Source organism: Anopheles merus, chromosome 3R (genome assembly GCF_017562075.2).
Source record: "Anopheles merus strain MAF chromosome 3R, AmerM5.1, whole genome shotgun sequence".
Classification (NCBI taxonomy): domain Eukaryota; kingdom Metazoa; phylum Arthropoda; class Insecta; order Diptera; family Culicidae; genus Anopheles; species Anopheles merus.
Genome location: NC_054084.1, coordinates 31,843,833 through 31,865,744, shown reverse-complemented (window position 1 = coordinate 31,865,744; position 21,912 = coordinate 31,843,833). Strand labels below are relative to the sequence as shown.

Sequence of the window (21,912 nt, the reverse complement as noted above, 5' to 3'; positions counted from 1 at the left end):
TTTTGCCCCCTTTCGCCCCTTGTTTAGGGTCGAGAAAAATCTTTACATGGCGGGAAAGCCACCACATGTTTTGTACGTGTGTATGGGGAAATTGATTACAAAACAACGCGCCGTGGACGCGTGGCAAAAAGTGCACCGTGCAGCATGGAACAGCACGGTCAACAACCCCTTTCCATCACCACCATCGTCGTCAGCGGCATCATCATCATCATCATCCTCGTCCGTAGGAATAAATGAGCGAACGGGCGAGTGCTGGCGCCATATGGAATATGCACTGTTGCGTAAATTAAAATTGTCGGCCACTTCGGCTTGGTTGCCGCCGGCATGTTGTCCTTCCCTCCTGGACGCTGTCCTCTCTTGCTTGCTTTCAACCCATTCAAAGCGGGGGAGGTCAGTGAAGCAATCAATATAGCAACCGTCCGGCAAGAATGCCACTCAAACGTATCGGAAAATGGAACGCACCAAAGCCTCCCACCAATCCAAGCCACACGCACTAGCACACTTGCCCTAACCTCAACCATAATTTATGAACGGGGAGGATACGAAGGACGAAATGTGTCTTTAAAGTCGCTAGCAAAAGTCATATTGACTGTTGAAAGGAAAAATTCATCGCAAAAAAAAGAGAACGAGTAGCTCATTGGAGGGAGAGGAATAAACAATAATCACTTAATCAACCAGGATCAGGCTCATAATTGAATTGCTACCGGTCCATCCAGACGCCGGTAATTAACAATTAATATCGCGACAGCACGTTCGAACCAACCGGCTAGGCCAGCCAAATGTGCCAAATGGAAAGCAAAGGGAGAGAGAAAAAATTATAGCCGGTTCTTCTGGCTCATTTCCATTTACTTTCCACGAAAACAAGCTATCGTGTGGACATTGGATTTTACTTGGAAAAATGAATGATAGTTGCGTCCTTGAATGTTGAAAGCTTGATGAGTTATGTGCCTTTTTCCAGCCGTTGCTTCATCTAGACTGAAATTGTACGAATTCTCAACCATTTGTAAGATTGATAAAGAAAATGTGGGTTAAGCTGCGAGTTTTTGTAAACTAAATATTCTGAAAAGTAACAAATAATCAAGTTTCTCATTACTTTGATTTATCATTCTGATACCATTAACTCTTTTCTCATCTCAACTTGTACCTATTTTATTGCTATTTTAATGTTTCATCTATTATTTAGAAATTCTGCGGTGAACTTTTCTTAAGTGAACTTCTTCCCATATGTGATTAATTTAATTAATTTTGGTTTAATTTTTGAAAAAAAAAATTGGCAAAAAATTATTTTTATTGGCTACACTTTTCTTCACATTCTGTTCATATTTCAGTCTCATACTCTTGCATTCATTTGTTTCTTTCTCCAGAATGCCTTAACATGACATAAGTTTAATGTAAAATGTCTTCCATGTTGCGAATATTTATTTCAAATTGTTCTGAATGATTTAAAATATTTAAAATTATGCTATTTAAATTGTTTACAAAACTCATATTTTCGCCTATTATCTGATTTTGCGGCACCCTGCACAGTCCATTATGAGCACTTATCGGAACACTTTTTTCACTCATCGTTGAGGACACTCTTCAGCTATATTCCTGCAAAAACTCACACCGATATCATTTAAAATCTTGCATCACCATGCATAAATGTGATAACAGGTATGAAATTTATGCGGTAATTCCACTGAAAGTCGGACAAAAGCAAAATCGATCTTCATTTCAAAGCAAAATGACCATTCAGCTTGCCAATAGTGGCCAATATGGTGCTAACATCATTTGATATCAGTTATTATTGGCCCATCGACTACTTTGGCAGGTCATCTGCGTATTGCATAACCTAGGCCAAGCGCTCTTTGACCTAAATAGGCAGAATACCATTTCTTCAATCTTCCAACAGAAGTAATGTTGCACACTACAGCAGTATTCTTTCTTTCAGCCGAAGTAAACTATTTTTATTAAAACAAGCGTTTTTAAGCATCGATATTTTTATTTGCAAAGCTAAAAATCCGTCGCTTGTCTCGGGCTTATGAGAAAAAATGAACTTTATTCTCTCCTGCAGCTTCGATCGTAAGCGTTCGGGAATACTCGGCCCGATCAGTGTTGAACGTTGACCACACTAAACGCGGCCCTGACCGCCCTCTATCGAATATTACTGGGAACAAAACCTTGCAAGCAAATCGGTCGTTAATAATAATTAACAAGTAATTTTAAAGAGAATCTTAATGTTTATCATTTTTGTTCCTGGCTTGGTTCATGTTGGACATGTTAATAACATGTATCAAATCTATTTTTACCAAGGTAATACTATAAGACGTAGTGCCACAAGCGCTAATGCATTCCCATTCTTAGATACCCTACCAGGCACAATGGCATTAAGCATGAATATTCCTTCTGGATTTTAACAGTCTACAGTCTAATGTTTTTGTTTGATTGATGCATACACTCTAAATAAATTCTAACTTAAAAATACAATTATAATAATTCCTTGACAGTTTGTCTTTACCTTTAAACAAAATGTAGTTTTCTTACTAGCGTAAAGCCTATAGAAATAAATTGGTTATAACCGATAGCTTTGACGCGGCCTTGCACCATTTTGTTTTTTTTTATTCTTATCAATTAATTACATTCACGTAGTCTTAAGCTCGATGTCTCAAGCATGAATAGTTATTTTCTCACTCAAACCCCCCGCAAAACGGAAGATTTGAATGATTACTTCACATGATTGTATTCAAATATTTACTTAATATTCATTTCATTATCGTCTTTTACTTGTATCATGTAGAAAAACTGACAAAAATTTTCTCTATAACTTCATTACTGATACTTTTTAATGATTTCATTACTTTAAAATTTTGATAACAATAATATCATTTACAAAATTACTTTGGCATTTCTATTATTTGTGCGTGTTCTAAAATCCTCGAGTCAATTGTCCATTTATCTGTAATGCCTTGTGTAAAAAATTATATTTCTACGGAACAACACGGCTTTATGCCCAATCGCTCAGTGTCCACCAACCTAATGTGTTTTTTGTCTTCTCTATATCACTACCTGTCTAGTGGTAAGCAAGTAGACACTATCTATACCGATTTCAAAGCGGCATTTGACAGTATACCTCTATCATTACTTGTTGCTAAGCTTCGAAAACTAGGTTTTGGTGGCTCTATATTGCCGTGGTTCAACTCCTATCTTGAGAATCGTTCATATGTAGTTAAAATCTGTGGCTCTTTGTCTGAATGTTTTCTTAGTTCTTCGGGTGTCCCTCAAGGTAGTGTCCTTAGTCCCTTACTGTTCATTCTCTTCCTCAATGACTGTACTTCGATCCTTCCTCCTAACGGCTTCTTGCTATATGCGGATGACGTTAAAATTTTTCTTCCTGTATCTTCTACAGCTGATTGTCTAGTCCTTCAATCCTGGCTCTGTAAATTCTCTACATGGTGTGCTTCTAACGGTTTAGTCCTGTGTCCTGAAAAATGTTCTGTCTTGTCTTTCTTCCGATCCTCTACAAGTATAACTCATGCTTATAGTGTCTGTAATGCCCCTATTCCCCGTGCGTCCTTGTCTAAGGATCTTGGCGTCTTCTTTGACCCGAGTCTTTCTTTCAAGGAGCACACGGACTATGTCATCAACAAGGCCAACAAAAGTCTTGGTTAAATTTGTCGCATGTCCACTGAAATTCGTGATCCTTTTTGTCTTAAGTCCCTTTATTGTTGTTGGGTCCGTTCCGTACTAGAATATGCCTGTGTCATCTGGTCTCCTGTCCAACTATCTCTGCTCCAAAGGATTGAGAGGATCCAGAGACGTTTTACAAGGATCGTATTTCGTAGGTCGCTGGGTCATCACTCTATTCCGCTTCCTTCGTATGACGATAGATGCACTCTATTAGGCCTTGCCAAGTTGGAGCACCGTCTCTCGGTCGCTCAGGCTTCTTTCGTCGCTGGCATATTGCTCAATACGATTGATACTCCTTCACTTCTGTCGCGCTTACATTTGTATGCACCTTGTCGCACCTTACGTTATCGTTTTCGTCTCCAGTTACCTATCTGTCGTACACGTTTTGCTCGCAATGAGCCTTTTGTAAGAGCTATGTCGTCTTTTAATAGTACTTCTGATCTGTTCGATTTCAACATATCCTATCCTGTCTACCGATCCCGTCTTCGCTCCTTTTCCGTACCATAAACTTCTTGCAACTCCTTCGTGAATAATTGTATACTATAGTCAGTAAGCACTATTGCTGTAACCCAACGTGGCCGAGCAAATAATAAAATAAAAATAAATAAATAAATAAATAAATAAATATTGAAATTTGTTAATCCGAACCGTAGCGCTCATGACCCTGCTTATGTAATATGCTGATGACCTCCCAAAATAGTCGATGGGCCAATAATAACTGATATCAAATGAGTTTAGCACCATATTGGCAAATATTTTATACATGAGGATGAAGGAGGAGCATCTTGACGTTAGCAAGCTGTATTGGAAAAAGTAAAAGCAAATTTAAACAAAATCAAACTTTGCAAAACACTCTTTACAAAACGATAATTCTACCACTTTTCGCACCAGACAGCGTTCCAATCGTTTCCTTGGATCATTCTAGCCAATTTAATCCCGCAAGAAACCAGAAAATTAGCTCAATTATGCTACGGTCATTCCTGCCCACGGCAAGTAACACGGTGGCCAAACACCAATTGACCTAACGTTAAATCGCCCCTTTGCTCCTTGGGTGCCATTATGATCGCTTTAATCACCTTTTTTCCTACGGGCGATTGACTACCGCCGGAATTACTGTCCACCACGACGGTCCAGACAAAAAAAGGACCAATCTTCTCGTTCTCCTTCCCAATTCCCACGTAATATTAAGCACGCTGCGCCCTATAATCGGTGACAACAACCAAGAAGCTCTTCCTTTCCACAGTTGCTGCACGAAAATTGCTTCACGTGCGCATCGCTGCACTTGTTTCGGATTCTTTTCAATTACCCTTTTCACCTCCAATCACCAAACAAAAAAAAGGTCGAGACGTCGTGTTGTGTCGAGTTAAATCCAAAAACGAAGCAGAAAGCTCGTGTCTAGCTTGTCTAGCTGCCGTGTAGTTTCCCATGGTAACCCAGGACCGCATGACGCTCCCAAGTCTGAGGAATGCCTTTGATTGCCATTATAAGCGCCATTATAGCAGCATTCCGTCTGTAGAGGGGGAAAAGGGAAGAGCTAGAGAGTTCCAGCGGTGAATCCCAAAATAAAAGAACAACCTCAAGATGACTTCATGCAACGGTAGCACGACATTAAAGGAGAAAATCCGAAGCGAATGCCAGACCCTCCTGCCAGCCAGGAACGGGAGGAGGTTCTGTTTCGCAAAATTTCCATTTTCACTTTCCACTTCAAGGATGCGCCCTTGGCGAGCGGTGGGCCTCGTGTGACCAAAAGGGTACTTAAGAAGGGAAGAAAAAAATCCAACCGATTGTATGTGGAAAATCGTATCAAAATTCTCGGTTCCGCATTGGCGCACACCTTGGCCCTGCTGAAGAATTATTACGCCAGACAAGCTTTTTGTGAGGCAGCTATCACTGATTCAAGGTTTTCTAAATCACAATGAAGTAGTTTTTGCGCTTTTCTTTTCATTTCCCACACACACACACCTGGAGTCGCATGTCTTGGCCTGGAATTATCGTTTCTCCCTTGCTACAACCCAACACCCAGGAGCTGCATTTTCATAAATCTATTCAAATACCTTCTTGTACCATTCAATCTTCAGGTGGAGCTTATTTTACACTACCAAAGAAGACACACAGCCAAGAAGGACACTCTAAAAATATAAGAAACGATCCCGGCCGGCGCTCTCTTCCTGTGTATCGCGCACCGAAAGCGTCTCGCTTCGAAGCCACTGGTGACCATAAAGCCCAAATCCACTTACCCGTTATGTACTACGGGTTCTAGAAAAAAAACAACTGCAGCAAAAAAGAACGGACCTTCCAACGGTCTTGTCTGCAAACGACGAAACACCGGACCGGCAAAAAAAACCCCGCCGACAAAAGCCGGTGAGTAGAAAGGAGGCGAAAAAGTGACGTCATATTACTTAAAATAAAATTTAATGGTGAATGTAATTTTGAGCTTTCCACCGTTGCTTTCCGTAGCTCCTCGGTGCCACCCCTCCCAGTGGAGCACAGATAAATGGTCATCCCGGGTAGGGGCATCCATTTCATTTGCTTTTGGTGCCCATTTGGTGCCGCGCTGCACCATTTCCTTTGCGGCAAAAACAACCGCGGAGGGAAAGTTCGCGTCCTCTTCTCAATTTTTCCCCCCGTTACGTTTGGAGAAAGGTAATACCGCGTGTTAACATTTTACCCGGGTGCGTACAATTTATATCGGCGCAATGTTTTACCTGGCTTGGCTGGCCTGTGTTTTTCTAATTCTTTCACCAAAAAGCCATGGGAATCATATTTTACAGCTGCGACAGTGTGTTCTGTTGCTTTATTCTGAGAAAGAGAGAAAAGAAAGTCCTGCCAGATTTGGAGGTTAGATAATCTGAGCCACACATACACACACCAATGTGAGATTTTGTCGTCCTGCCCCTGTTCCCTTACAACCCCGCACGTGGTTCACGCTCTTTAAAGCGTAGCACCAATGTAATAAAGATATTTAAAATGACTTTCAGTTTTTTTGTATGCATAGGGGAGGAATTAAGAAATCTTTATCAAAAAAGATCTAAACATTGGAACTAAGCCGACAAGTGGGTTTCGAAGTCCCTCTTCGTCGGCAGTTGCAACACATCTTTCATCGCAAACAACAGTGCAGTTTTCCGCCAGAGGGGTCTGGCTCAGCCTAGCGCTTATCGTCTTGATCAATCGTTTATTTTGGTTTCGATAAAGTAGAGTCGGAGCGGTTTATTACGTAATGAGGGATAATTTATGTTTTTACTGCACAATAATAAGAATGCAATGACAATGTTTTGGATGAAACAGCGAGGGTAAAAACAAAGATATTGTACGCGATCTCATCAAAATTCGTGATTACATCTGTGTATGACATGACTTGCTATTCTTAGCAAATTTTGTTCATTTACTCTACGCGAAAACGTAATAATTTCAAAAGAATCTCGTTTAAACTTTATCATTTTGACTTATTTGTCCGATCAAAATTGCACAGAAAATAATCTAAAAATAGCAAACAATTCTCAATTCTTCAATTCTTAAACATGCTCTGTGGAGAAACGGCACCGTTGTAGCGATGAAAGATGTGTTGGAACCATCTTTAAAGATATATGATAAAGATTGGCATGAAAAAGACTCGTATACAGGGTTTCCCACGATTTATTGGTTCGTTCCCATAATTTTTTGATTGCTTTTCATACTTTTTTGGTTGTTGCCACGAATTTTTGGGCATTTCCCAGAATTTATTGATTCAATTGTATTGACATCCAATCGGACGATACCATTAAATTATGAGAACGAACCAAAAATCTATGGGATACGATGAATAAATCGTGAGACGAGCCCAAAAAATATGAGAACCGACTAATAAATTGTGGGAAACCCTGTATTTAATGCGTTAATGTGGGAATTGCTTGCTAATTTGGCTCAGTTACACAACGCAATTTCATGAAGCCAGGACCACTAATTTGCCAAATCCAGTTCAAGAACCAATGCTCAACTCTTAATACACCTGTTACTGGAGGTTACAAACCAGGAAGGACCCCGAACTGGTCCTGGAAGAGGTATATCAATATTGATTGTTTAATCTTCAACGGGCCGTATGTCACGTAATTCACTGCGGCCACGGCAGTGAAGCCGAAGACGGTCCTTGACGCACTGAGTGGAGATGTTGAAGTCGAGGCAGTCCGAAACAGTGTTGAAAACAGCCGACATGCGGAACATAGGGTCAGACCGACCAGCGCTGGAACGAGGTTGAGCGAGCCGTAGAGTCTCTCTAGACCTAAGTGCTCGGGATGGTGCATAGATATCGAATCGATGCAACAAAGGTGGATGAGTCGATAGAGCCATTTAGCAAACCAGCGATGAAAGAGCACTGTGCATTGCGTCTTCTAACCGAAAGAGGTTCAAAGCCTAGAAGACCCTGGAACTGATAAAGAATCTATATCAGCTCTTGGCGATGACCTTGAATTCATTTGGGTTCTGAAGCAGGTCCTGGCTTTTTACCAATTTTGGAGCTAATCTTGATCCCATACCCATATACTATACTACACTATACTATACTATACCCATATTCTAGAATAGATGACAAACCCATACCGGTCCTGGAACCGATCCCTATTTCATTTTGATTCAAGAACTGTACCTGAAACTGATAGAATACATCAGATCCTGCTACAGATTTTGCATTCTGGTGGACAAACCATTTCCGTCAGTAGTATTTTCTATCCTTTCTACTTTCTACTTCAAAGAAAAGTAAAACTAAACAATGAAAACACAGTAGCACTACAAGCATTACTTACCACAGCTCAGCTACCGGTCGCTTTAGTTATTCCCTTTAAATCCAAAATTCGTCATCGTGGCTACCCCACGCGCCAAAGGAAGACCTTTTCGCCGTTGATTGCAAGACGTGCAGGGCACAATATGCTATTCTCTTTTCTTTTATTTCTCGTGTCATCCTAAACCAGCTTCCGGGTGGCTCCGGGAAGAGCGCCACCGCGCGTGCGATAAATCAAATTTGTTTGCTGGTCTTTTTTGCGACGCTCTTACGTATAAGCAACCACCACCAGCAACACCAACACAGCCACCGAACCGACCATCCAACGATCACGCATTACACTTCACGCGCCAACCGAATTAGACGCCACGCAACAAGACCCACACGCGCTGCAGCGTGGAATAAAAAGCGCAAACACACACACACAGCTGGGAAGCTTTTGCCGCCCACCGGCACCGAAAGGTAATCCGAAACTCACATACACCTCCAATGCAGGAACAGGCCTGCCCACACCGGACAGCCGGGCTCCAATACACGATCAATGTTTAATGGAACAAATAGCGCGTCACACGCACACCGGAGCGAAGCGATCGGTTTTTGGGCGCGTTAGACTGCAGCAGCATCGTTCGCAATAATCCGCCCCGCACTCTTTGCACCTAAATCCCGCACACACACGCACACACGCACATACGCACAAACGCACTTTGGTCCTTGGCACCGGCAACGCTCAAGGACCTCGTCGTCAGGAATCGCCCTCGCTGCCGCTTTTTGTACTCATTATCAACACAACGCACGTACCCCCCGCGTGTACACGTAAGGAAGACACACTACCACGCTACGAGACGAGAGCCTTCCTCTACACAGCTTCCTCTGCACACACACACGGCAACTACACGTTTCAATACACATTCACGAAACGTCGTTCCCGCACGTACACCGTTGGGCCGTAACGCACGAACGTACAGGACACAGGCACCACACCGGACGACGCTCGAACCACTACTGAACAGCACTTCTGCGCGTAAGGAAGCTGTTGGCACGGTCTGAATCGGAATGTGTTGTTTACAGTAAAACGCTGTACGGAAAATGCCATGCCGGAAAATGAGTTCCCCCATTTGGCACTCACTCTCTCGGAAATTGGATACGCTCACAAAAGATGGAGAGCCAAAAGCGTTTTGTAAACAGAGCGTGAGTGTCCAACATTCCTAACAGCACTCACTCACTCAAGGCATCCCACGCGCGTTACCGGCCGGTTTCCGGTTGTTGCAACAGAAACGTGACACCGTGGCCGTTTTTATGCGGGTGAAAAGGGGATTTTTTTTACAGCAAAGGTGACAAACACGCGTATGTTGGTTGTTTGGCCATGTTCGTCCTTGCTGAGCCAAACCGATACTGGGATTTTTTGTTGCTTTCTCTATTTTGCTTCAAAGCCGTTTTGTGTTTGAGTTCCGGCCGGGTGTGTGTGTGTGTGTGTGTTTGTTTGATTAAGGCGCAATGTAAGGCGGGAGAGCGTGATGTGTGTGTGATTGTTGCTACACCGGATGTTTGCTAATCGTACCAAAACGTTAAAGGTATTGTGCGGAGGATGGTTTTTGAAGCAGTTTAGAACGATTGACGCACCTTAAATAGCGAAAGGAAGGAAAATGTCACCAAATGCTGTGTTCAATGTTATGTTATTGAATATAAAAAACTAGCCTTTAATTGTCCTGTAAAAGAGTTCGCTCTATGGGAACGACACATGAGCCTATCTACATAAGACACAACCACACCAACCAAATGAAGAAAGTCAAAATTTTATAGAAATACGCTTTTAACAACACAAAATGAATAAATTATTATTAAGTGTGGAATTTTATAATAAAAATTCCTTATCAATAAACCACCGTGTACAAAACAACGTCATCAAGGGTTAATTTTATCTTAGCCAAGACCTAATCGATCCTCACAATCAGGAATTCAACCAAAGGGTCAGAATAAACGGAATGAAATAGGCTGGTGGTCAGTTTATTTTAAAGAAGCTCTCGCTTCTCTCAAAAGAAGCGAAATAGATTGCAGAGTTCCAATAGGGTCAATAAATCGTAGGGCAAAACTCCATTGAAAATTCTGCATTTAAAATTTAGGGTAAAAGTTGTCCCTTCACTTCGTTTTTTTTTATTTTGCACTTAGCAAACACTGTACTCTAAAAGATTCTGATAAAAGCACCGTTGCCTACAATCGTCTTTAACACCTGTTATCTTTTCTATTATTCCCAAAATGTAAGGATAACGTTATCAATCTGTTTTCTCAGCTTTTTCCAGCTCTTTTCCAAACAAGGGCACAACTCTTTCAAATGTATCCCCACCCGTTCCTATCGACAACAAAGTCAAAGATCATTTCCGGAAGCGATATCCAAACCTAACTTGGGATCGTACCCGTATCATTGCCTTCTATCCTTCGTTCCCAAAAAAAACGAAAACGACCTACTACAAAAACCCCTTTTGCTTTCGTGTTGCTAAACCTTTTCCTGTTTCCATCATTTGCCCTTTAGTATCTCTGCTTTCTCTTACACTGGATATGAACATTATCCTAACACCTCGTCCGTGTACCATTCCTTCTTCCTGGAGATCAGCTGGGGGATAAGCCCTACCCGACAACCGAAATGAACACCTCTCACCCCACCGAAGAAAGTCATTAGGCCTCCCAGAAGATGAGAAATGAAAGTCGAAGAGCACAAACCTACGCACACATAATACCCAGGATGGCCTGCAGACGAAATGTTGCGGTTCTATAGTAAAGCCATACACACAATGAAACACTCCCCCAGTATTCTTTTTCCAATGCAACCCAAAATGGAGAAAAGAATTTATAAAGGATTTTTCATTCCAGTCCATCCCGCAACACATCCTGGAACGGTGAGCTGAAACTGGAAGCGACAGGTCAAATTCCATTGGGAGTAATAAAACCACCCATTCCCTTTTCCCTAGCGGGTACTAGCGGGTGTGCGTGTGTGTAACGGAGAAAAAGACTCCACCGGCAATAGAGCGTGATGTGTGGATGTTTATAAGTTTGCGCACCCTCTTCTTCGACGCCGGAGGATTGCGGTTTACTTGTCCCTCGCCTCGGAAAGCCAAGAAATGTCAAGATGTCACACAAATATGCACTCATTTTCGACGACAACGACGACCTGTCGATTGCAATGTGCCTTCCCTTTCCGGCAACAGTCCGGCTTGTGACACGTGTCAAGAGGATTTTGGGCGCGAGGGTGAATAGTTTTGTGGTAGTTGCCCGCCACAAGCGTAATTAGATGTGATGAGATTAGGCAGCGGTACTGGGGCATAGCGGAACAGGGAGTGAATTAAAAAATTACCCTCCTAAACCGACAAATGGGTCACCTCAACACTCAACCTCTCGCCAATCGATCGGGAAGAGGATTGAGAGGATATTGAACGCAAACGACATTGCCGCCCGAGGTACTTGGAAGGGACGAGCCTTCTTCTAATATCGTCATTGTGTAGCTGGACAAACAGATCGTTAAACCTTCTCCATCCATTCCATAACAGCATCCACGCTTAACGGTCAATGTCCATCCCCCCTCAAACGCTTATCAATGGAATACCCCAGGAATATCAAGATCTCTGAGGATGGCAAGTGATTCCAATTCAGTCTTTCATATGTTTATCAAAACAGCCTCTATTTATTCTAATATACACCCTCTCTCTGTCTTTAGAACAAACTTCATCCTCTCTCAATCAACTTTCAGGGAGGACTCTACTGAAACATCCCTCAGTCACTTCAGCCGTCCCTAGCAGTTTGGTCCAGAATCATTAATCAACCTGAGCAAATCAGAATTGACAGCACAATTACAACCTTTCGGATGTTCCTTTTTTCTTGTTTCATGCCCCGCTGGATTTGCAATTAGGAGTAGCGTAATTGTGGCTAAAAGAATTGCGTTTCTTTTTTGCTTTGTTTCTCCATTGATTGAATGTCACGGGCGAGAGCGTCAAAATTCAATTGAGCCAATAGGTGGAAGGCTCATCATCGGAAATCTCTTGGCAGAGAGGCTTCAAGGGAGTCATCACAACCAAGACCAGTGGCAATCCTTGGGCACACTAGGCACAGTGGCACAAATTAAGTGTGCCTTTACCTTACATACACGACCCTTCTTGATAAGCAAAGTTTCCCTACAAATTGTAAGATCCTAATTGAAGTCAACTTTACATACTTTCATCCCACCTCTGCGCACGACCGCACAGTAAAAGTTGTACATTTTTTAGTGAAATTGATTTCCTTCCCCCCTGGCCCGGGTAGGTTCTGCTCTTACTTACCTGTCCCTTTAGTTCACATCTAGCAAACGCTTGCAAAGAAACCTGTCCCTGTCGGATCAGGAGCTGGGGAAAATTCCTTCGAGAGCAATAAACTGGCTTCCCTTTTCGTGTTGGAATTTTGTACGCCCGTGGGCCTGGGCGGGCTACACAACACACATAATCTCGGTGAATGCCATTTTGCAAACGGGAGGGGGGTTTTCTCTTGCACAGTTCTCTTCTCCAAAAAAACACGTATCTCTTCTTTGTTGGAGCTTTTGCTTCGTTTTAATGTATGTATCACATTGAGCGTACGGCAAAAGAGTGACGCCGCTGCCACCGTCCCCATAGTACGACGTACGCTTACACGTTTGTTTCTTCCCGGTTTGTTTTGTTTGGTGTCAGCCTAGTGACATCTTACCCGATCCTTCATCATCCTACTAAACCCTAGTTTGCTCTCTTGAATAAAATTCTAAAACTACTGTACTTTGTACGCTATTTACAAGCCACTGCCACTCTTTCCCGATATATTGCTTCACAGTCCTCCTTACCTCGTGATTGATTGATAGCTACGTTGGACTTGAAACAACTTTAAACCCGCACCGAAACACCTGATAATCTGGATCTTCCTTCTCATCTCGCTTTCACTGTGCCCTTAAACTACAGGAACAATATAGAGTCTCGGAGGAAGGTAGGAAAATAAACGTTGCGCGATTCGTTCACATCTCTTTGCGTTTGTGCTTGCTACACTGGCTAGCCGTATTTTTTTCAATCTTCAATAACTATCGGTGCGTGTTGGAAGGAAAAAATGATGGACTTTGGAAGAGACATAACATAAATTCACACATCCCGGTAAATACAAAAACCGAACGCTAATCGCCACTACTAAGCTCTCTGTTCAATGAGGAGGTTTGTTTTATACTGTCTATCCGTTAGCGATAAGGCGATGATGATGATATTGGTGAACCTGACTACTTGTTCCCATACCTGGGAAAAAGCACCTGGTGGCATCATTCCTCTCTGTCTTTTCTGCTGTTGATTTCATATCCTAAAACCCTAAAACATTCCTTGCCCAGGTCAATTGTTTTGTATTGCACGTGTACAGAGCCTGAGGAGGCCCATCGCCAATCGCTGAGTCTAATGCACCTCACTAATATTGTTGATCGAAAGGGACTCCTCCGACAGCTGTTCGTACTCCCGCTGCATCATCTTCTGTACCCGCTCCATCAGCGCTGGAATGTCGTCCTTGGAAAGGCCCGCGCAGGACACTTCCGGTAGAATTTTGATGATATTTTGTCCTGCAAACAAGCAAGAGCAGCGATTAGAACATTGAACGGCCAGCAAAAGCTCAAACTGCGGAGCCTAGCCCCGTCACCTTACCTCGGCTGAAGATCTTCGCTTTGGATTTCAAAAAATGGTACTTCGAAATGACCACCGGTTGAATGAAGGCTTGCGATTCGACGGCGACGTGGAAGCATCCCTTCTTGAACGGCAGCAGCTTGTCACCGTTGCCGCGCGTACCCTCGGGGAAGAAAAGCAGCTTTGCCTGCGGGCGGAGAAGCCAAAACGAGGGTTATTCTGTTGAATTTTACATGCACGGACTACGGGCTCGTACCTGTTTCTCATTGATCGCTTTCGCTTCCTTGTTGATAACGCTCTTGGCTGAGTCACGGTTCTGACGGTCGATAAACAGCGTTCCCCAGAGCCAGCAGGCCAACCCGAACGGGAACATGTACAGGACCTCCTTCTTCGCGACCACCGTCGACCGGCCCATGATGGGCCACAGTTCGGCCAGGACTGTAAATAGTTATTTATAATATTGACACCATTAGTTGATCAAGCATTGGTGGTAAACTTTGTCTCCGTGGACGTACCAATCAAATCCAGTGCACTTTGATGATTCATCAGCACAATACCGCCATGGTTGCGGTTAATGTTTTCCTTACCGCGCACCGTAAACGATGCCCCGAGCATCTTGCCAAACCCGATACATAAGTACGCTGGAATTCTGGAGCAAAAAAAGAGAACGAGGAATTAGTATAACGACCAAAAATGAAACTGTCATACACTGTTATACAATGTAATAAACTGTTATACACTGTTACAAACTGTTTTACAATCTTCGAAATGTCGCCGGATATTCCTGTTGCTCTACGCTTCAACCACCTGTGTGTATGTGACCCTATCAATAATTTTCCTTTCTGCTACTTCACTACTTCTCCCATTCAAACCTCATTACTGTTAATGTAGCACAGAGTGTATGGCCTTTACGCTTACTTCGCGCTGCGTGCCTACACCCTTGTGCTGCGCAAGAATAACAAATCATCCTACCGGAAGCAAAACACCCTCCCTTCCCCCCCCCCCCCCCCCCAGGACGCCCAGGATGTGGAGTGCCTTCCCATGCATAATTAAGCTAATCTGATGGAGTTGGAGGGCGAAAAACCAGGGTTTCAGCTATGCCATTCAACTTCAACCCGAGTTGACGGCGGGGCCCAAATTCCCCTCACAACCACAAGGACGTCGACCCAGTTGGGTGGGGTCGATCACCCTCCCGCCTAAACACACACACACACATACGTTATGAACCACAAGGGAGTTGACTCCTTTTCGCCGGTTTCGTGGAACAAACTCTAGTCATCCTCTATCGGCGGTGGGCCCACTTCTCTGAGTTGTTCTTGTTCCTTGTTACTGCTACCCCAAACCTTTCGCAATACTTACAGTGCGTTCCGGTAGTCACGCGGCCGGAACAACATGAGCGGCACTGGACCGACCGCACACACCACGGAAAACGCGATGAAGCAGAAGAACTTGAAGTAGTAGCGCGCCGTCGACGACAGCGTGATGATGAAGAACGCCATGAAGGCCAAACCGAGCAGCTCACCGTTCGATGTGGTCATCTTGGAGGGCGAAAGAGAGAAAGAAATAAAAGAAGTTAAAAGGTTAGTAACGATAGCGTATGAAGGTCACACATGCAGGCATGGTAGTAATAAGCGCAAAAGCAAGGAAGTTATCAAGCGTCCTCTGTGCGACCATTAGACGCGCTCATCTTGGATAAAAAACCGAGCACCCATCACAACACCGAGGAGCTCGCTAATTACACTTACAAACCACAATCATACCCTAGACGCGAATGAGGAAAAGAGCAAACAAAAAATCGCACCAACACTATTACTCATTAGCAGCACCACCACATAATCACCATCAACCGGATCTAATGCAATCCCGCAAGCCGCAATGGTAAACAAGCACGTGTTGCGCACTACACTGAACTGCACTCACGGTGGTGGACGACGGATTCCCAACCCCAAAACTGAAGCTCGAACACGCGGTCCGCTAGTGATAACTACGCCGATATTTCGACCATTCGCGCACCAATTTGATTAGAAAGTGCGTTTGCTTATCTCGAGCGAGCGAGCACCCGCCAGGTGTGGTTGGGGAGAACCCGAGCTGATAATCAACCCCCCCCCCCCTTCCCTGCTTCCCGAAACAGTGAGGAAGTAAGGGTTTCATAATAGGGGGTTTGTCTGAGGGCGATAAGAAACACATCACACACTTGACTGTTTACCTTCTGGTTGGGGATTGAAATACGTGATCAAACTCTTCATCGGAGAAGGGGTCCTTGACCTAAACGCTTAAACTGACCCGCTGATTTACACACATTAAGCGCATTGTGAGCGCGCCTTGGAACACCTGATTGAACATTCTTCCCCGCACGCAATACTGACAATAAAGGATCACTTACGGTAGATCTCTTTGTACACAATGCAAGAATAGCATCCACCACTTAAGCCGTGCGATCCTTTCTGCTCGGCAGCTCAAACACTACAAAGACCCACGCGCACAAAAAGCGCCTCAACACTCTTGGGCCCTGTGGCTGCAATCTGATCGCCCTCTAATGCGATTAACTCGATAACTAAAGGTCATTTCGCCAAACTTCCCCTTCCCACCCCCGTTGGATGGTGATAAATCTTGCTCCAATAAAAGGCAGCCACACTGTGAAGAAGAAAGGCACACGTTGGAGATAAAAATTTCGCCACCCAGATAAGTACGCACATGTGGTTGGATGGTGGTGGTGCCGCAGGCCCCCGTTCGATAAGCGGAAATCCACAGACGATCGTGCAAAATAAATCTGTGGAAAGTCTGGATATTAATTCCTCTTATCAGTAGACAGCTTTGGATATTGGAAGGGCCACGTGTAGTATCGCGAAGAAAAGGGGAAGGGATCCCCCTTAATTCCAGCAAGGCCGGGGAGTTGGCAGAAGTTAAGACCATTGAAGGTCGCACACTCTTCTAAGCGCCATAGCAACAAACTCTCTCTCTCTCTCTCTCTTTGTGGAGCTTGGGAGCTCAAAGTTCACCGTCTATAGTGCCTTCAAGAATCCGTTGGAGCTGTTTGGAGCTGGACACAAAACACGCACATCATACAGAGATATGATCATGATTGGATTGGATCACGAATGCACGATGCTAGCAGGCCCTAATCAAGACATTATTGATTGAAATTGCCTTCCTGATATGAAATCGTTGTTTCCCACGGCCGTCCATAACACGAATAGAGTTGATAACACGAACACTGTTGATGACACATTTATCAACCACTGAAAACACATGCGAATTCCAAAAAAAAAAAAACAATCGAACGAATCGCTTATTCACCTTGTTAACTATTTCTTCGCTCGACATCGTTTCCTCCGCCCGGCGTAACCTGTTGGTACGAAAACAAAGTAACCGAAAACCAAACGATGCAAACGCCACAACTACAGAAACTGAACTGCAACTGCTGCTGCTGCTGTCTGCCGCTATTACACCACCGGCCGCGCACACATTGAACTGATAACGAAGTGGCAGCATTAGAAGCTTTCCAGACATACACACACGCACACACACTCATACACCCTCACAGAGAGTCAGCAACACCTTCCCGTACAACGTGCACCAAGGGTAAAGTGAAAGTTGGCTGGGACGCGCTCGGGTAATTATCATTTACAAATAGACCCTTCCCGGGTGTCCCTGTACATGGCCGTGAAGGTCTTTTGTTGCCAAAAATGTCACCACCACCACCATCACCAAGAGTTCAACAAACCATTGTGGCGTGCGGTAGATAATTGACATTGGCAGCCCGGGAAGGGGGGTGAAAAAAGCAGGGTGGTTAATTTGTAAATGGAACCAGAACCAGAGCTTTCCAAGAGCTACCGATTCCAAGTGAGTTGAAGGAAGGGCCACGCGCTTCCGCTTGATTGTTTGTAAACATTCCATGCCAGGTTCTAGTTGCTGGTTGAGGGAAAATATTTGTGTTTGAGTGTGGGTAAAGGGGGGGGGGGTTGGAAAGGTAGTTTCCATGCTCATACATATATTATGTTGCCGGGGTAGAGATCCGGCGAGTAAGGGGAGGGAGGTATGCGCAGCAATAATCGTGTTTTATCAATATTTATTGATTCGACCCAATATGCGGATGCGTAGTATTATGAGTTCGGGTTTTTGGTAGAAGTTTTTTTTTTTGTGGAGAAATTTTTACGAGGACCCAACCCTTCCTTCACCATCCAACGGCAACTGCTCGGGCAGCGCTATTCGTCAACCGATCATACCACTGCACCACGCACGTGGAGTGCATCAGCATCATCATCATCAACATCATTAGTCAGTCTTTATGTGTGTGTGTGTCTGTGTGTCTGGCCGAACCGAAAACACGCCACGGCACACGCCATCCAGCGGTGCCCTTCGGACGGTCTCTCGCTGGCTTTTAACACTGTGCCGTACAGCAACAAAAAACATAAACACGTGATCGTCAATTGACTGCAAACTGCCGCGCGACCGGCACAAGAAGAAACCCCCGACCCGGGTGTGTGGATGTGTGTGTGTGATGAGCATTATAGGTAGATGGTACCACCTTCGACACAATTATCACCAGAAACTGTGGCGGGCAGTAAGGTGCAAATAAGAGAATGTTCGCAAGTGTCAGGAAACACGCGATCTCGGTGAGCTATTGCACAATCGTTATCAGTATTACGGGAAGTTGGTTACGACCATATTGCTCAACTCCCTCATCCTCTAAGTAGGACAGATTTTTGGGGTCTGACATTTGAAATTGACATTTGAAATGGGTTGGTTGATTGGTTCATACATATTGACACTCTTATCTTCAAACGACCCTTTGAGATCTTGAGATCTAACAATGCGACATTGGAACAAGATGGACTACAGGTGATATTTTGGCTAGAACATTGCTGAAGACTTTCTATAGATAATAGCTCTCCCGATTGTCTATTGAGCCTTGGGCATGATATGAAAATGGGATTCGCTGCGATCGCTCAACAATCAAGTTCAACTTCTGTGAAGTTTGATGTCCTTTCGGAGCATGCCATGACTTTCATAACCCTTAGTAACCCCTAGCAACTCTTACTAATCACCCAGTAACACTTTTCGGCTCCAGTTCACTTACCTTGATGGATGGTGTTGGACGTTTGTTTCGATTCCGAACTCCCCTTTCCGTTGTTGCTGATGAACCTCGGATGAGTCTCTGAGGTTATTGTACACTTAAACACACGCCCACAAACATCAACAACAACAAAAAAACACATGCACACTCGCTCGCTCAATCAATCAACGAACCTCCAAAGTGCTGTCCCGATACAGCGCCTCACCGCCGCCATTCAGCACCAGTTCCGGCACCACCGTTGACGTTGGCTGATGGTATCATTCGCGACCAACACAACCGTTGTTGCCTTCTGTGCGGCACCAATAAATTGTTCTAAATTTACTTCTACTTCAACGCCCTTTTACACACACACCGCCGGCCTTCAGCGCCAGACACTGGCCGGAACAGCACCAAACGGTGGCGTTCTATTGACGAAATTCCGGTGTGGACGGTAAAGTGGTTGATCTGCTGCTGCTGCTGTTGCTGCTCCGTTCTATTCCTGGTTTGCCTCGTTTTGAGCTGTTTGATCGCCAGAGCCTGCTTGATTTAAGGGTGCACGTGATTGCACAACTGCACCTACAAAAGGGGGTAGGAGAACGTGTTTGTGTTTATTTTCGGTCACCCGCCATCACCAGGCTAGACAAAAGAGAACTTGATAATGGGGGGGGGGGGGGGGGGAAGTTAGCAAAAAAAAGGTCAACAGCGAGGTTGTGTGGACCTGAAGTCCGAGAATGTCCGAGCCATGTAAGCAAGGCAACACAATGGCACTCGAACAGGCGCTGATTTACGACCATGCGACATCCCTGAGGAGTCTAATCGTGTCCCACGGGTAGAGCTTTGGGGACACTTTTTAGATTTGTTGTTGAAATTTAAACAAAAAAGCCTGAAGGTGATAGATAGATCAGGACATTAAAGGGACACCGACACTGTTGTTGCATGCAATGTCCTCGGATGTCTAGTCCGCGTGTCATGTATGTGTTCGCTGTGTGTTTACACGTGCTCGTGTCTGGCAGCCATTCCGTCGATCCGTCTGGCTGATACGCCCCGGCTGATAGAACGCAAAAACTAGGAGATGGGGCATATCCTTTCGTGGAACTCGTGCTCGTGTTAGTAAATAGGAAATCACACACACAGACACACATACCGACACCAACACATTCAACAGAAACGTCAAAAAAAGGATCTCCACAACACGGTGAGCTTTCGTCTCGCCGGGCTAAAGGGGGGACAAGGGTTGGTAGTGGGTGACTGTTTTCGGCCGGCGGTTCTGTACGTCTCCTGTCGACAGGGAAGTAATCTATCTCCGTGTGTTTGTGTGTGTCTTTAAAAACACTGCATACATATGTGCCCATCTGCTGTCACTGCGTCGAAAGGATAATTCCGGCGGAAGCAGTCTGCGACATAGCTTTCCCTTATTGCCAGAGCACGTACATCCGCAATTCGGCGAAAACACACACGCACGCACCAAACTAATCTCACTGGGTGCGATATTAGATAGCACAGCCGTTCTAATTCACTTATTTACAGCTTTGTTTCGCTTTTAACACACACGTAACTCTAACTAACTTGAACCGTCGAAATTCACTAAACACGTATGAATGGGATGGTTCTTCCTGTACTACGAACACAACACACACACACGCCCACTGTTTAGCCGTGCCGCGATGGTCGCCACGGACCGTATGTGTGGCCGTTCCGTAGCGGGGTTTCAAACGGAAATAAACACGGCTCCGGTGTCGCGAGCTTTGCCGAGCCGAGTCTCCACTCTCGCGGCTGCCAAATGCGCATGCGTACAGTGGTGCTCAAAAATTACGCTACACTGTGGAGAGTGAGCTACATTGGCTAACAAAAAGGTAGAATATAAAATAATTTGCTATAGATTTCACGTAATTAAGCAAAGCAAAAGCAAACGACAACAACATCCGTGCTTTTAATGAGAAAGTTATTTTTGAAGATTGAAACGAGAAATAACTTCTTTAATTTTAATCACATTATATAATTCCTGAAAAGATATTAAAACAAAGAGCATAACGAAAAAAACTTGATAAAAATATTTAAATTTTCACTTGATACTTATTTGTGAGCGGCACTGTAAAACAAAGCAGTTGATTTGTGCTGGATTTTTTTTCTGGATTGCTTTATTACACGCATTTTTATTTTTATTTCTTTGCGTAAACTATGTCAGAAATTAAATGTAGCATTAGATAAAACGATTTCAATTTCCCAATTAGAACATCTTTTCTTTCAAAATTTCAAAAGCTTACCGTGGCAGTGCTTTCGAGCAGCTAACGTATGCAGTTGTCGAGCTGTTTTCGAACGAACTGCTCGAAGCGGGCTTATTCCACACCGATCGAAAAGATTTCTGTAACGAAAGAAGAGAACCGTTTTGTTTAAAATCAAATTTGAAACATTTCATTCTTCGCATGTCTTGTAAGAAGTAATGTTCAAAGATATAGGAATATTGTTTGTTAATCTTTTGAAAAACTGTGCTAAGTAAAATCAGATCATCTTATCGCATTTACGCAGCACGAAACGACAAACATGACCAACATTATGAAAATTATTGCTTCCGGGCTTTGGAAAATTCGGATATGCTTTCCTCAAGATAAACATAAAACTACCCGCCTGCACATTAGAACGGTTGACCTAGCATTAAGGTTAAATGAAAATAAACCACGACGGAGTGTAGACACGCCGTTCCTTCTCATGGCTAGGGCCACATAGCAAGCTGGCGGGAGTGGGTTGGGTCGCCATAATTTACATATTTTCCATTTTTCACACGCAAAGGACCTATTAAC

At 44.0% G+C, this 21,912-nt stretch overlaps 2 protein-coding genes across 10 annotated transcripts in view; both read right to left on the bottom strand.

Annotated features, from left to right (window-relative positions):
* Positions 1-9,405, bottom strand: part of LOC121597071 (1-acyl-sn-glycerol-3-phosphate acyltransferase alpha-like) — a 56,675-nt gene extending 47,270 nt beyond the window's left edge. The window contains exon 1 of the mRNA XM_041922566.1: positions 9,251-9,405. The gene's annotated coding sequence lies outside the window, so the exon portion shown is untranslated. The remainder of the gene's footprint in view (positions 1-9,250) is intronic.
* A 4,191-nt stretch (positions 9,406-13,596) lies between these two features.
* Positions 13,597-21,469, bottom strand: LOC121597279 (1-acyl-sn-glycerol-3-phosphate acyltransferase alpha-like). Of its 9 annotated transcripts, none has more exons than XM_041922922.1 (7): positions 21,379-21,469; positions 19,139-19,690; positions 15,418-15,596; positions 14,574-14,707; positions 14,315-14,496; positions 14,080-14,245; positions 13,597-13,997 (listed from the first exon to the last, which is right to left on the bottom strand). In XM_041922922.1, exons 3-7 carry the CDS (start codon positions 15,594-15,596, stop codon positions 13,837-13,839), a joined length of 822 nt encoding a protein of 273 aa, XP_041778856.1. In that variant the 5' UTR covers positions 19,139-19,690; positions 21,379-21,469; the 3' UTR covers positions 13,597-13,836. The 9 variants fall into 9 exon arrangements, with proteins under 9 accessions (XP_041778856.1, XP_041778853.1, XP_041778854.1 ...); XM_041922919.1 differs by lacking the exon at positions 21,379-21,469 and adding an exon at positions 20,455-20,831; XM_041922920.1 differs by lacking the exon at positions 21,379-21,469 and adding an exon at positions 20,640-20,831.
* Positions 21,470-21,912: the final 443 nt, after the last annotated feature.